Here is a 14,268-nt window from a genome sequence, read left to right as displayed (position 1 = left end):
TTTTTTTTTTTGGTTGCAGCCATCATTGTTGTTTGGCGGGTCCGGGCTGGGGATTCGAACCCGCCACCTTAAGTGTATGTGGCTGGCGCCTTAGCCGCTTGAGCCACAGGCTCCGAGCCTACCAGCAGTTTATAAAAGTTCGGTTTCTCCACATCCTCGCCAACACTTAATATTACCTGTCTTTTGATTGCAGCCATCCTAGTGAGCGTAAAATGGTATCGCATTGTGGTTTTGATTTGCATTTCTCTGATGGCTAATGATGTCTAGCATCTTTTCATACGCTCATTGGCCAGTTGTATCTTCATTGCAGAAATATCTATTCAGGTCTTTTGCCTGTTTTTTGATTGGTTTGCCTTTTCACTGAATGATAATAATTTTTTATATATACTAGATACAATTCTTTTATTAAATAAACAATTTTCTAATATCCTCTCCCATTCTATAGGTTGCCTTTTTCCTTTCTTGATGGTGCCTTTGAATGTACAGAATTAATTTTGATGTGTATCTATTTTTCTTTTGTTTCTTGTGCTTTTGGTGTCAAATCTAAGAATCATTTGCCAAATTCAAAGTCATGAAGATTTCCCCCTGTGTTTTCATCTAAGAGTTTTTTATAGGTCTAGGTCATACACTTAGGTGTTTGATCCATTTTGAGTTAATTTTTTTATGGCCTGAGGTAGGGATCCAACTCCATTCTTTTGCATAAAAGCATACAGGGGTCCCACCACCATTTGTTGAAAAGATTGTTCTTCCTCCCATTTAATTGTCTTGGCAGCCATATTGAAAATCCATTGGCCATAAATGTAAGGGTCTATATGGACTGGTCTATGGACCAGTTCTAGTCCGTTTATCTATGTCTATCCCTATACCAGTAGCACACTATCTTGGTCACTGTAGCTCTGTAGTTAAGTTTTAAACTCAGGAAATATGAGTCTTCCAACTTTTTTCTTCTTTTGAGGTTATTTTGGCTCTTCTAGCTCCCTTGGATTTTCATATGAATTTTAGGATCAGCTTGTCAATGTCTGCAAAACAGTCTGAGACTTTGATCAGCATTGTCTTAAATCCGTAGGTCAATTTGGGGAGTACTGTCATCTTAACAATATGTGGTCTTCTAAACCATAAACATGGGATGTCTTTCCAAAAATTAAAAACTTAAAGAGCATAGAATTGGGTCTTTGGCTTCTTTCTGTTTATTTGGGTCTTTAGCTTCTTTCAAAAATGTTTTATAGTTTTCAGAAGATAAGTTTTGCACTTCTTTTGTTAAGTTTACTCCTAAGTGTTTCATTCTTAATTTTATTTTAGGTTTGCTGACTGCTACCATATAAATACATAGTTGTTCTTATATACTGTTCTAGTATCCTGCAACTAATAAACAATTGCTGAATTGTTTATTAGTTCTCATATTTTTTATTTTTTTCCAAATAATAGAATACTTTTATTGATATATGTTTGTTATTGATTTACAGCTTAATTATGTTATAGTGAGAGAACATATAGTTCTAATATTTTTTAATGGCTTCCTTAGGATTTCCTATATATAAGATCACGTCCTCTGCAAATGTAGTTTTACTTCTTCCTTTACAATATGGATATTTTTTTTAATCTCTAGATTCCACGTGTCTTTTTTATTTTTCAGGCTTTCACTATTGTTTTCCCCAAATTATCTCCTTTCAGCATTCCCATAAATGCATCTGGCGTGTTTTCAGATCCTTCAATGACATATTCATGGTACTGGATTTTACCCTCCAACCCCCATTTCAGCAAATCCTTCAGAGCTTTTTGGCGGCCTTCTCCTTGCCAACAGGTGGCAAGGAACCCCTCCATGCCGAGTTCTTGGTAGGTAACAACCCCTGGGGTTGGGCCTGGTGGAAGTTGGCCAGTACTGTTCTGTGTAGAGATGGCCCCACATATAGCAATTCCTCCAAATTTTTTCACCTGAGGGATAACAATGTTTGAAAACTCTCCGCCTACATTATCAAAATAACAATCATAACCATCAGGAGAGGCTTTTTGAAAGGTTTCCGCCAAAGATGCTACTGTCTTATAGTTGAAGGCAACATCACATCCAAGGTTTTTAAGGTGGGCAACCTTCTCATCAGACCCTGCTGCTCCAACAACTTTGCAGCCCTTGAGCTCTGCTATCTGCCCAACAACAGAGCCCACGGCTCCTGCTGCTGCATTAACCATCAGTGTTTCTCCACCCTTCACACCACAGATGTGGAGTAGGCCAAAGTAGGCAGTTATGCCTGGATACCAACGGTCCCCAGACCCAAAGACAGTGGTACTGTATCTGGCCATTCTGTCGGCAGCTTTTCCAATTCTTTGCCATCAGAAATGGAGTGCAATGTCCAGCCTAAAAATGCCACTACGATAGTTCCTTTGGGTAAGGTTGTGTGTTTACTTTCCACAACTCTGGCCACTTGCTGCCCCATCATCGTGTCACCCTCATTTAATTTTTTGGATGCAAGTCTCATGTAAGGATCCACGGTGAGGAACAAAGCTTCAAGCAGGACCTCTCCATCTTTTAAGGGTGGGAGCTCAGCTGTCTTTAACTCAAAGTCACCCTTAGTAGGGTTGCCTTTAAAGTGCTTCTTCAGGGTCCATCTTTTAGCATGAACCATCCTGAAGCTCCTTTCTTGGGCCAGTGAAGGAGTCGCTCTTCCAGATGTATTTTTTTTTTGTTTGTTTCATTTTCTTGCCTAATTGGCCTGGTTAGAATCTTCAGTACAATCCTGACTAGAAGTGGCAAGAATGGACATTCTTCTCTTGATCCTGATCTTAGGAGGAAAAGTTTTTCTCTTTCACCATTTAAGTATGATGTATGATCTTTAACTTCTTCATAGATGTTCTTTATCGGGTTAAGGAGTTTCCCTTCTATTTTTAATTCATTGAGTATTTTTATCATGAAGCATCATTGAATTTTGTCAAATGCCTTTTCTGCATCTATTTTGATAATGTGGTGTTTTTAATATAGTCTATTATGTGGTGTATTACTTGAATTGATTTTTAAAAAATTAAACCCATCTTGCATTCTTGGGATGAATCTCACTTAGTCATAGTGTATAATCCTTTTTATTATCATTGGATTCATTTTGCTAGTATTTTATTGGAGAGTTTTGCTTCTATATTCATAAGAGATTGTTCTGTAATTTTGTTCTCTTGTGATGTTGTTGTCTGTTTTTAGTATCAGTAACTTATAAAATGAGTCAGTAAGTGTTCTAGGCTCGGCACCTGTGGCTCAAGTGGCTAAGGTGCCAGCCACATACACCTAAGGTGGCAGGTTCGAATCCAGCCTGGACTTGCCAAACAACAATGATGGCTGCAACCAAAAAATAGCCAGGCGTTGTGGCGGGCACCTGTGGTCCCAGCTACTTGGGAGGCTGAGGCAGGAGACTCGCTTGAGCCCAGGAGTTGGAGGTTGCTGTGAGCTGTGAAGCCACGGCACTCTACCCAGGGGTATAGCTTGAGGCTCTGCCTCAAAATAATAATAATAATAATAATGTGTTCTATTTTTAGAAAAAAAGTGAAATTGATTTCTTCTAGGTTTTTTATTATGGTTTTATATATATACAATGTACTATTTTATATGTATAAAATGTACTATTTTAACCATTTTTAAGTGTATAGTTCAATGATGTTAAGTACATTCACATTGTTGTGTAACCATCACCACCTTCCATCTCCAGAACTTTTTTCATCTTCCCAAATATTTGGTAAAATTCACCAGTGAAGCTACCTGATCCTGGGCTGTTCTTTGTGGAAAGTATATATATGTATTCACACACACATGTGTATATATACACATACATATATGCGTGTATGTGTGTATATATATTCATATATTACTGATTCGATTTATTTACCTGTCATAGGTATATTCAGAGTTTCTGTTTCTTCTTGAGTTTATTTCCTTAGTTTTGTATACTTCTAGGAATTTGCACATTTCACACAAGTTATCCAATTTGTTGGTATATTAATTGTTCATAGTATTCCCCCAAGAATTCTTATTTCTGTAAGGTCTTTGGCAATGTCTTCTCTTTAATTTCTGATTCTATTAGTTTGAGTGTTCTCTTTTTTGCTTGGTTATTCTATTTAAAGGCTTGTCTATGTTGTTGATCTTTTTAAAGAACTAACTTCTGTTTTCATTGATTTTTCTCTATTGTTTTTCTAATCTCTATTTCACTAATTTTCACTCTAACCTTTACTATTTCCTTCCTTCTACTTGCTTAGGATTTAGTTTGTTCTTCTTTTACCAGCATCTTGAGGCAGAAGGGTAGGTTGTTTATTGGAGGTCTCTTTTTTCTTTTTTAATGTGACATTTACACATATAAATTTCCCTCCAAACACTGCTTTAGCTTCATCCCACAAGTTTTATTGCAATGTCATGTTAACTAATCTCAAAGGATTTTCTAATTCCTTTTACAACTTCCTCTTTCATTCATTGGTTATTTGCTGGTGTGTTAACTTCCCTATATTTGTGAATTTCACAAATCTTTTTCTATTAATTTCTAATTCCACTTCATTATGATCACAGAACGTATTCTGTAAAATTTCAATAATTTAAAATCTACTGATCCTAGTTTTATGGCTTAACATATGGCTTATCCTGGAAAAAGTTCCACATGTGCTTGAGAAGAATGTTTGTTCTGCTGTTGGGTGTAATGTTCTACAGATGTCTGTTAGGTCTATTTGTGTGTAGTGTGTTTATGTCATATTTTCTTTCTTTCTTTTTTTTTTTTTTTTTCCTGGGCTTAGGTGATTCTCTTGCCTCAGCCTCCCAAGTAGCTGGGACTATAGGTGCCTGCCCCAATTCCCAGCTATATGTAATATTTTCTTATTGGTCTTCTGCCTAGTTTTTGTCTACCTTGTTGAAAATGGATATATATATAATATGTACTGAAGTCTCCAACTGCTTTTGTTGTGCCATATGTATTTCCCCTCAATATTGTAGCTGTTTGGGACTCACATATTTTGGGACTCTGTTGTTAGGTGCATAAATGTTTATAATTGTTATAATTTCCTCATAGATAGCATTTTTATAATTGGATCATTTAACAAATTCACATTTAATGATATTATTGATACAATCAGATTTACATCTGCTATTTTACTTTTTGTCTTATATATGTCTTGTGTATAGCTCCAAGGATAAAATGAGCTCTTGTAGTAGGGGCTCTCATATGTAGTAGGGAGTACAGATCCCATATGTAGTAGTAGTATAGATCCCATACATAGTAGGGGTTCTGAAAACAGTAACCTGTTTTCAGTACAGATCCCATATGTAGTTGTAGTACAAATCCCATATATAGTAGGGGCTCTGAAAACAATGACCTATATTTGGGCCTCAAGCAGTCACAGGAATCCACTTACCCCAGCATGCTTACATCAAAGTCAGGAAGCATGCATGCCTAGTCAAAGCCACTGGGAGCTCCTTCTCCCTAGTGCATGCCTCTCTAGCAGAGCATCTTATAGTGAACTTCAGCAAAGGCTTAAATCTCAGGCTGGGATCACATACTGGGCCATCCTAACAAGCCAGTCCCTCCTGATGAAGGTCAGTAACCTTCAAGAACCACCAACTGGGCCAGAAAAAGCTCCCAGGACATGTTTCTAGCCCCAGCTAAGGTCCTGAGTTTGTGCTTCAACATCTGTTCCTGCCATGGGCCGAGTGTGACTGAGGCTTTTGGAGCCAGTGCTAGGAAGGAATGAGAAGGGAGCAGCAACTCAGCTGAGTGTCCAGCCTCTGACTGGTAGATGTCCAGGCCCTCACTTTGGAAATATAAGCTTTCCCACAGCTGGTAGCCCTCCTACTCCACCCAAACTCTGCTTGATTACCTCCCAAGACAGAGGACTACTTCCCCTGAGACAGCTCAAGGCCTTCCTGCTATTTCCTCATCTGGTCTCATGTATGGAGCCACTCATTCAACACATGCACTGGGCACCTTTGGTGTGCCCAGCCCAATTGCTGAATTTGAGGACACACAGAAAGCGATCAAACAGAAGTCCTGGAAATCACATGTGATCATATGCAACAAATGCACAGGAGGTGGCTGGACCTGGGCTCTGGGAGAATAGGCAAGGAGACCCCTCTCAGAACAGGGCCTGGGAATGCTCCTACACTTGCTCTTGACTCTGTGGTCCACTGAGTGTCTGAAGCTGGCTCCCTACTGCTGAGAGATCAGGCTGGCAGTTTTAGGAAGGACTCAGATCTAGGACAAGGTAGGCTGGAGAGTGAACTCTGGACTTTGAAGCTAGATGTAGATTCTAGCATGGCTCTGCCACAGAGTAACTGGGTGACTATGGGCCAGCCGGTCACTCATCAGGGCTGAACCTCGGTCCACATATCTGTAAAAGGGAAAACTGCATCCCCATCAGGCTGAGATGGAGGGAATTAAGTGGCATTCCTAGGCACTCACTAACGTCTGTACCTAAGGGAGGCAGTGGGTGCCTGTAGCTGCCCCTGGTTGGTTGACACCTCCCCAGGACCCTGTCTCCCAAAGTCCTAGGACGGGCGTCCTCAAACTATGGCCTTCGAGCCACATGCGGCCCGCTGAGGACATTTATCAGGCCCGCCCGGTGTTTTTGCTGTCGCTGCCTGTCCTACCTAGCAGCCGAGTTGTCCCAGGTCCCGCAGTCTGGCCCTCCAATGGTCTGAGGGACAGTGACTGGCCCCCTGTTTAAAAAGTTTGAGGACCCCTACCCTAGGAGAACAAATTGACCAGTTCCCAGGAACTTCCTTCTGTAAGGCTCTCAGGGACCCAGCTGTAAGTCCTAGAGGAGATTCTTGTACCCTTCCCTTACTCTCACACACCACACCACTTCCTGGAAGTCCCCTCCCACTTTTGCCTTTTCCTGCCTGGAATGCCTCACCCTGTTTTCCCTGAGCTAACCAGTTCTCACCCTCTGCAACCACCTCTGGGAAACCTCTGAATTGATCCAACCCTCTCCCGCTGGTCCTCCCACAAGCCTGCCTGAGGCCAGCAGAGTAGTTCTTCACACTCTGCCCTCCTTGGATATCTCCCACCCCTTCCCAAGACATTTGTAAAGCCATTGTGATCTTTCAGCCTCATGTCTTGGGGGAACAGACTCCTTGTTTAACATTCAAGAGTCTTGGATTCAAGCCCCAGATCTGCCACTAGAATGCCGTGTGATCTTGGACAAATCCATTGCCCTCTCTGAGTTTCCCTTTTCTTCTGAGTTAATTGCGCTCCTAGAGTTTCATTGACGTGAAGGGGTAGTGGGCCCCCACTCCCAGAGGTTCCTGCAGACAGTGGGGCAAGGTGTTACTTGGCGTCAAGTCCCATGGGCTTGACTCCCAGCTGTTCTTCATTCATTCAGGGGTGGAGAAATCACAGGGCAGTAGGGGTGGAGGAGAAAGGTGTGTAGCAGGCCTGGGACTCAACTCAGTGTCCTCTTCCTCTATCCACAGTAGCACGATACAACCGTACCAACTACTTCTACCCGACATTCTCCGAGAGCTCAGAGCACAGTCATCTGCTCGTGTCTCCTGTGTTGGTGGCAAGTGCCGTCATAGGTGTGGTCATCATCCTCTCCTGCATCACCATCATTGTGGGTAGCATCCGCAGGGACAGACGGGCCCGGCTCCAGCGGCACCAGCACCGCCACCGCCACCGCCACCACCACCACCACCGGCGGCGGCACCGACACCGAGAGTACGAACACGGCTACGGTGAGCTGCCACCCACCCCAGGCCCTGGGACCCTGGGACTTCCATCAGATGGTGATTGATAGTATCAATCGCACCTCTGCCATGGGTGGGGCAAGGTAGTCAGGGAAGGCATCCTGGAGGAGCCTCAGGTGATCAGGAAGAGCTCACAGGTGCCCACGGTTCGTGGTGGCATGAGAGGAACTCAGAGCAAGGCTGAGGTCAGAGGGAAAGTGTGTCACTACTCCTCAACCCCTGCCTTGCTGGTTCAGAAGGCACCTGGGCAGAGGGATGGAGAGATGGAGGGACCAAGGGATGGGTGGGTGGATGGAGGAATAGAGGGAAGGAGGTATGATTGGGATGGGGGATGAAAAGATGAGGCACTGAGTGGAAAAATCAGTGGGAAGATGGAGAGATAGATGCCTGGAGGAGATAAATGGATAAATGGGTAGATGGAAGAACGGATGAATGGAGGTAGAGGAATAGAGGAAGGGAAGATGGGTAGATGGATGGGTTGAGGGGGGTGCATGAGTGGGTGGATAGAGGTATGGGTGGGTGGAGGGGTAGAAAGATGGATAGATAGGAGAGCAGAGGGATGGGTAGGCGTGGGTGGGCATATGAATACATGGACAGATGAATGCATGAAAGGAATGATGATTGAATTAAAGCCGTCCCCAGAGAGTCTGCAGAGTGCAAATAGAACTGATTTGAGGGTCTCCGAATTATCAGAATCACCCTTAAGCAGAGGTGGTGGCTAATTCCTAGGTGACCAGTCCCAGAAGTGTCCCTCTGGCCAGAATGCCTCAACTTTTTGAAGAATGCAACCACCTGGCTCTGTCTCATTCCTGGAAGGGGCTAGTTGTCTAAAAGCATCAGGAAGGAATTGGATTCATTCCATTTTCAGACAATTTTCAACGACAGGAAAAAGCCAGGCCCCTCTTACTTCTCTTACTCCCTCCTTCAGTTCACTGTCACCAGGGAGGGAAGCCCCATGACTCTGGGGATGAAATGACTTCAGCCTCCTCTGAGATCCAGAGCCATGGCAGGACCTGAGGCGCTGACCCCTCCAGGCAGGAAGAGTGAAAAAAAAATAATAAAGGAAACATTTTAAAAATAGATTCAACTGAATCCCATCAGCCCTCCTCCTCTCCCTCAACACATCCTGATTAACCAGCAGGTTTGGGCCATTTCCTCTCCCCTTCACAGAGTTAACTGGTTAAGGAAGGAACGAAGGGGAGAGTTAACTGGTTAAGGAAGGAATGAAAGGGTACCTGAAGCCAGTGATTAGAAGCCTGGTAGTGATGACCAATGTGTCCATTTCATTCATCACCTCTTTGGGCAAAGTCTTCACCCTGGTCTGAGGGAGTGGCTTTTTATCACCCTTCCCATTTACAGACCAAGAAGTTGAAGTTGGAATAGTTAAGTAACAGGCCTGGGGTCACCCAACCAGCAAGTGGTGGGTGCCAGACCCGAGCCCAGGCAGCCTGAGCTGGGTGCCCACAGGCTATCCCCTGGACAGTCCCACCCAGGAGAGAGGTCAGAAGGTGAGGGAGACACTGTGGGAGCCACCCCACAGGTCAGGGCAGTGTCTGGCAGACACACCCACAGCCAGGGTGGATGTGCTCAGACCCACATGCTGCTCCTCTGGGAGGGTGGTTAGGACCAGAGGAGCCAGAGGCTGGACGAGACACAGAGCACGTCACAGGGACAAGTCAGGGGCAAACAGCCACTGTGGAAGAAAGACACAGCAGGTTAGTGGTTTGCTCTACACTAGGGACTGAAGAAGGGTCAGCAGTGATAACACAGATGTGGAAATTCAGCTGACCTAGTCCCCATGTCTCCCCAGAAGCCAAGGACTCCCCAGGAAGACAAGCCAGGAGCACTGCCAAGGCCAGGCTTGGCCTGCCCACCCTGGCATCCCCAGCCCGCCCCTGGGGAGTCCAGGGCTCCTGCCCAGAGCATGCCTGCCCCTAAGAGGAGCTCAGACACCACCCTCAGCCTCCCCCTACCCTAGGAGGGTGCTGGGCAGCACCTACAGGGCCACTCTTCCCACCTGCCCCCTCACACTGCCTGACCCTTTGCTCAGCTGCCACTGCCCCTCTCCAAACAGTACTGTGTGCTCCCGCTAACCACTGCCCCTTCACATATGCTTTTCCCTCTGCCCAGTCTGCTGTTCCCTGTGCTTCTCCAACTGACAAAATCCTTACAGGCCCAGCTCAAACGCTGCCACCTTCCAGGAGCTTTTCTGGCCTCCCTTTGCCTTCCTAGCAGATTTGAGTTGGTGTCTCCCTTCCCTGCACATCCTTGACATTGTTCCCACACCTCCCCCAGCGCCCCAGCCCCTGCATGACCGTGTTGAGCAGTGAGAGGAGGACCTTCATGTGACTCACCCCCACCTGGGCCCAGGGTCCAGCCCCAGGCCTAGCCCAGAGAAGATGCTCCATGCACAAGGGGAGGAGCCACCTCTTTTCATCCTCACAGCAAGAGGGTAGTAGCCCCTTTTCAAGACTAGGAAACTGAGGCACAAAGAAGCAGTTTGCTGAATGGCCTGTATGTCTCCAAGCCTGGACTGGGACTTGAGCACACACTAGCAACCCATAGTAGTTCCAGGCTTCGAGGGCTGAGAAGTTGGCCTTGGCCTTGAGGAGAGAGGCAGGCCTAGGGGAAGGCCAGTCCTTCCATCATCTTTGGGGGCCTGGGCCAATGAGCAAGGCCCTGGCTCTGATCTCTGAAGTGGACAGGGTGATTGGGGTTACAACTGTGCCAAGCCCAGGGTCAGCCCTCTGAAACTCCCTCCCCAGCCCCATCCCGGTGGCACCTCTGTACCCTCCACAGCCCTGTCACAGCAGCACCTCAGGGGGCCCATCTCCCTGCCCCACTTCTGCTTTGGCATCTCCCTGGGGCCTCAGCAGGGGGTCCAGAGGCACTGCCACCCCACACCTTCCTCCAACCTTCTGGAGAGTGAGCAGATGCTGCTGGGAACCTTGGGAGGCTGCCGGGGAGGTGGGAAAACTCACTGTGAGATAGCGCAGGAGGGCACAAAAGCAGCAGAGCACTGTGGGCACCCACCTATGGCACGGGGATGGGGACCCTTCCACCTGTCAACCGCGCCCTCCCAGCTCTGGGAACTGAAGCCCCCAGCCCCTCTCCTACCCCTCTTCTCTGCCCCATGTACATCAGGGTCCCTCAGAGCCCACTGCTGGGTCCTGGTTCTCTCTCCATACAACACTGCTCCATCCAGTCGGCCACCATCCATCATCTTCCCTGCAGGTAGCTCCAGCCCTCCTGCCAGACCACCAGAACTGCATGCCCAGAGCCCCCCTACACATCATCCTCAAGGTCCCAGCAGCATCTCGGATTCAAGGTGCCCGATTTCTACTGACAACCTCAGTAAAGTTGCCTAAACTCTCTGTTCCTTGAGTGAGTCATCTATAAAATGGGTACACAGGGATCTACCTCAGAAAGTTACTGTGAGACTAAATAGCACAGCACCTGGCTAATGAGTAAATGCTCAATAAACGTGAGCTATTTTCATCATCTTTTCCCCAAAGAAAACCTGCTCCTGGGCCACTTCACTGTTGTCAGCTGTCCCCAACTGGCACCTGGTAGCTCTAGGTCATTCTCCACAAAGTAGCCAAAGTGACTAGACTGGGACCACTTCCATCCTCTGCTCAACATCCCTCAGTGGCTCCCTATCACCTTCAGGACAGAGTTGTCCCTCTGCCTGCCCACAGGGCCGTCTGCAGTCTGGCCAAACAGAGAGAGAAGAGCCAACCAATGTTAGAGAGTGAGAGTCAGGGAAGATGGAGAGAGGGAAGAAGAGAGAAGAAAGAGAAGGAAGGAAAGAAGGAGGGAGGGAGGGAAAGAAGGAAATTTTGTTCCATCTTGAGCTTTCAGAGCAGTCTGGTGGCTGACTGTGTCCTCTCTTTGCTCATGGTTTAGAGCAGGTGACTTCATCTCTCCGTTTCTTCATCTGGTGGAAGGGGGGACCGTGAGGGTAGGGCACAGCAGGTGCAGATGGGTGCAAGTTCCTCTCTCTTCTTCTCCCAGAGCCTCCCAAAGGACTACCATGGATGGGGGTTAAATAATCAACCAAGGTATTTCTTTATTTTGATAAGGAGGAGGATAGGCAGGTCTCACCTTTCATGAGGTAGAAAGCAGAGCCTTCCAGACTCTTAGGCCATTTGGGTTGTGCTGATACAGAAATCAGAAGAGAGGGGGAAAGAAGGAATTGGGGGAGTTCCAACGGGGCTGAGGGGACTAGTTTCCTTCCAGCTATCTCTCAGGAGTTCTGTCCAGCTGGATATCTGGGGCTGACCTTGGTCATCTCAGAGTTGGGGTCCAAGCTAGGGGAGCACCTCGGGGTAGCCTCAGTTTCCCTGAAATGTTCAGCCTTGGAGGCCCGAGAAGAGAGGGTACACACAGTTTGGTTCAGGCCTATCAGCACCCAGGGATGCCCACTGCAGCCATCCCCCTCAGGTGCAGGACACACCCCTGCTTACCCTATGTGACCTCCACAACCTCCTGCCAAGCAGGTAGAAGAACTCTTCCCTGAGCCCACAGACAAGGGGGGTAGCAGAGGCCTGCTCCCTGGCAATGCTGGCTGGGACAGGACCCAGCATTATCACAGCCCAGTGGCCCTGGTTCAACTTCTGGGCTCACTGTGTTGTTTTGTGCTTTCATCTCTCTTTAGTTGCTTCCCAAAGGCCTTCCAAAAATTCTGTCTTTCAGCTGAAGCCCTGAAGGGAAACAAATATCCTTCTGCTCCTTTTTTATAGCATATGTTATTGGGTTCATTTTTCCTGGCAGAAAAGTAATACACGTACATTCTAGAAAACCTTATAAGCACAGACAATATAAAGAGAAAATAAAGGTCATGATCCTGTCATCTGAACAGAGCTACTGTTAATATGTTTGGAATATTTTCTTCTGAGAGCTTTTTCAGTGTCTACTTAAAACCCTGGCATTATACCTGGAGACGGTTTCTATCTGAATTTTTCCACTTATTTTGTATCCAGAGTGGGAAAAAGAGTTTAGGAAAGTGGAAAGAGCAGTTGGGGAGGGGGTTATACAAACTACATGAATTTCAACTTCCTGCCTTACCCATCTTGTGACCCTGAGCCTTACCTTCCAAGTCTGTAGAATGGGATGGCAACTGTACCACGCACTGCAAGGAGAGGTTAAAGCCCCGCCCCTGGTGCCAAGCCCCACCCCCAGAGGGGAGGAGTCACCGAGAGCCCTGAAGCTGCAGAGACTTCATAGCTGCACGTTCCCAGCCTTGACTAGCTCTCAGAACCTGGAAGGTGGGGGAGCTTAGAGCATGAGAGCCAAAACAGCCACTGCCCTCTGGCCCTGCTACTCACTGTAGGTCCTCTAGAAAGTCACCAGGTCTCCCTGAATCTCAGCTGTAGAATAAGAGACTGGTGCTCCCCAGCTGCATTTCCTAAGCAGTGCTACTAGGTCTAAGAATGTAAGATTCTGTGGTTAAATGGTGGACAAGCACAGCTAAATGTGTTTCTTAGATGCAGGACTTTTCAGACCCTTTAACATATTAATGTGTGCTTTAAAACCCCAGAGGAGAATGCATGTGGACTTGCCAGATTCATCATAGATTCCCCCTTTATTTCCCCCTGGGATACCTAAAGGGAATAGTGTGTGGTTGGCCTGGGGGGGCTGATCCCAGAATTCTCTGCAGCCCTCTTTCCTTCTACTTTTCTCCCCGTTTTCCATGCCCCAACCCAACTCCACAGCTCAAAGTTCCCTGTTCACACCACAATCTTCTTGTCTCCCCCTCGGCTCAGGCTGGTTAGTTCCCTCCTCCTGGTCTTCTCCTCTTCTCCTGGCTAATTCCTAGATAAGACCCAGCTCTGGCAGCCCCTCCTCGCCTCCAGGCTGGTTAGGGCTGTCTCTTCTCTCACAGTCCCAGAACTGCCTCTAACAAAGTTCACAACACACTGCGTGGTACCGGGCTGTCCCCAGGGCAGACTGCCACTGCCCTGGAGGCCCACCAGGAAAAAGACCAGTCTGCTTCCTCTCTGCTATCTCATGTCCAACCTTGCAATGGCAGGCACATTCTGGGGCTGCCTCTGAGGCATGACGGCAGCTCTGAGGGCAGATATGAGCCTCACTGGTCTCAGGTAGACCCATAAGGACCATTCCGAGGCACTGGCCTGAGGCCTAGGCTGTTGGTCTCTTCCCTGCAGTGTCCGACGGACACACGTCCAGCCGCTCAAGCCACAGGATGCGCTATGCCTGTAGCACCACAGAGGACTGGCCCCCACCCTTGGACATCAGCTCTGATGGGGAGATGGATGCCACGGTGCTCCGAGAACTATACCCAGATTCTCCACCAGGGTAAGAAGGACACACAGGGAACAGGGCATAAGAGGGCGGGGCTCTGGACACAAGGACACCCCCACCTAGGAAAATGGTGGTACCTCTCCACATGGGATAGGTGCAGAAAACGTGTGTGGTGGCTGTGGCCATCTCCTCACGCCTCCTGACCAAGCAGGTCCTCTGAGGCAGTCCATGACTCAGCATCTGTTACCCTGGAGTGCTAGGAAAGGAAGAGACAGGCTCAGCTCCTGCAGACCAGGAGCAGGCCTGCC

General features: G+C 47.3%; 1 protein-coding gene and 1 pseudogene across 2 annotated transcripts in view; one reads left to right on the top strand and one right to left on the bottom strand.

The window, feature by feature from the left end:
* BEAN1 (brain expressed associated with NEDD4 1) overlaps window positions 1-14,268 on the top strand; it is a 48,007-nt gene that overhangs the window by 33,143 nt on the left and 596 nt on the right. Inside the window, exons 3-4 of the mRNA XM_012811119.1 lie at window positions 7,424-7,684; window positions 13,864-14,014. Coding sequence (XP_012666573.1) covers window positions 7,424-7,684; window positions 13,864-14,014 — 412 coding nt within the window. The remainder of the gene's footprint in view (window positions 1-7,423; window positions 7,685-13,863; window positions 14,015-14,268) is intronic.
* On the bottom strand, window positions 1,629-2,622 carry LOC100957058 (annotated as a pseudogene). Its single transcript, XR_154556.3, has one exon. The product of XR_154556.3 is annotated as a prostaglandin reductase 1 pseudogene (transcript).

Source organism: Otolemur garnettii, unplaced genomic scaffold (assembly GCF_000181295.1).
Source record: "Otolemur garnettii isolate 467f Iridium unplaced genomic scaffold, OtoGar3 scaffold00151, whole genome shotgun sequence".
NCBI lineage: Eukaryota > Metazoa > Chordata > Mammalia > Primates > Galagidae > Otolemur > Otolemur garnettii.
The sequence above is the reverse complement of the archived record's forward strand: the minus strand, read 5'-3'. Positions and strand labels throughout refer to the sequence as shown.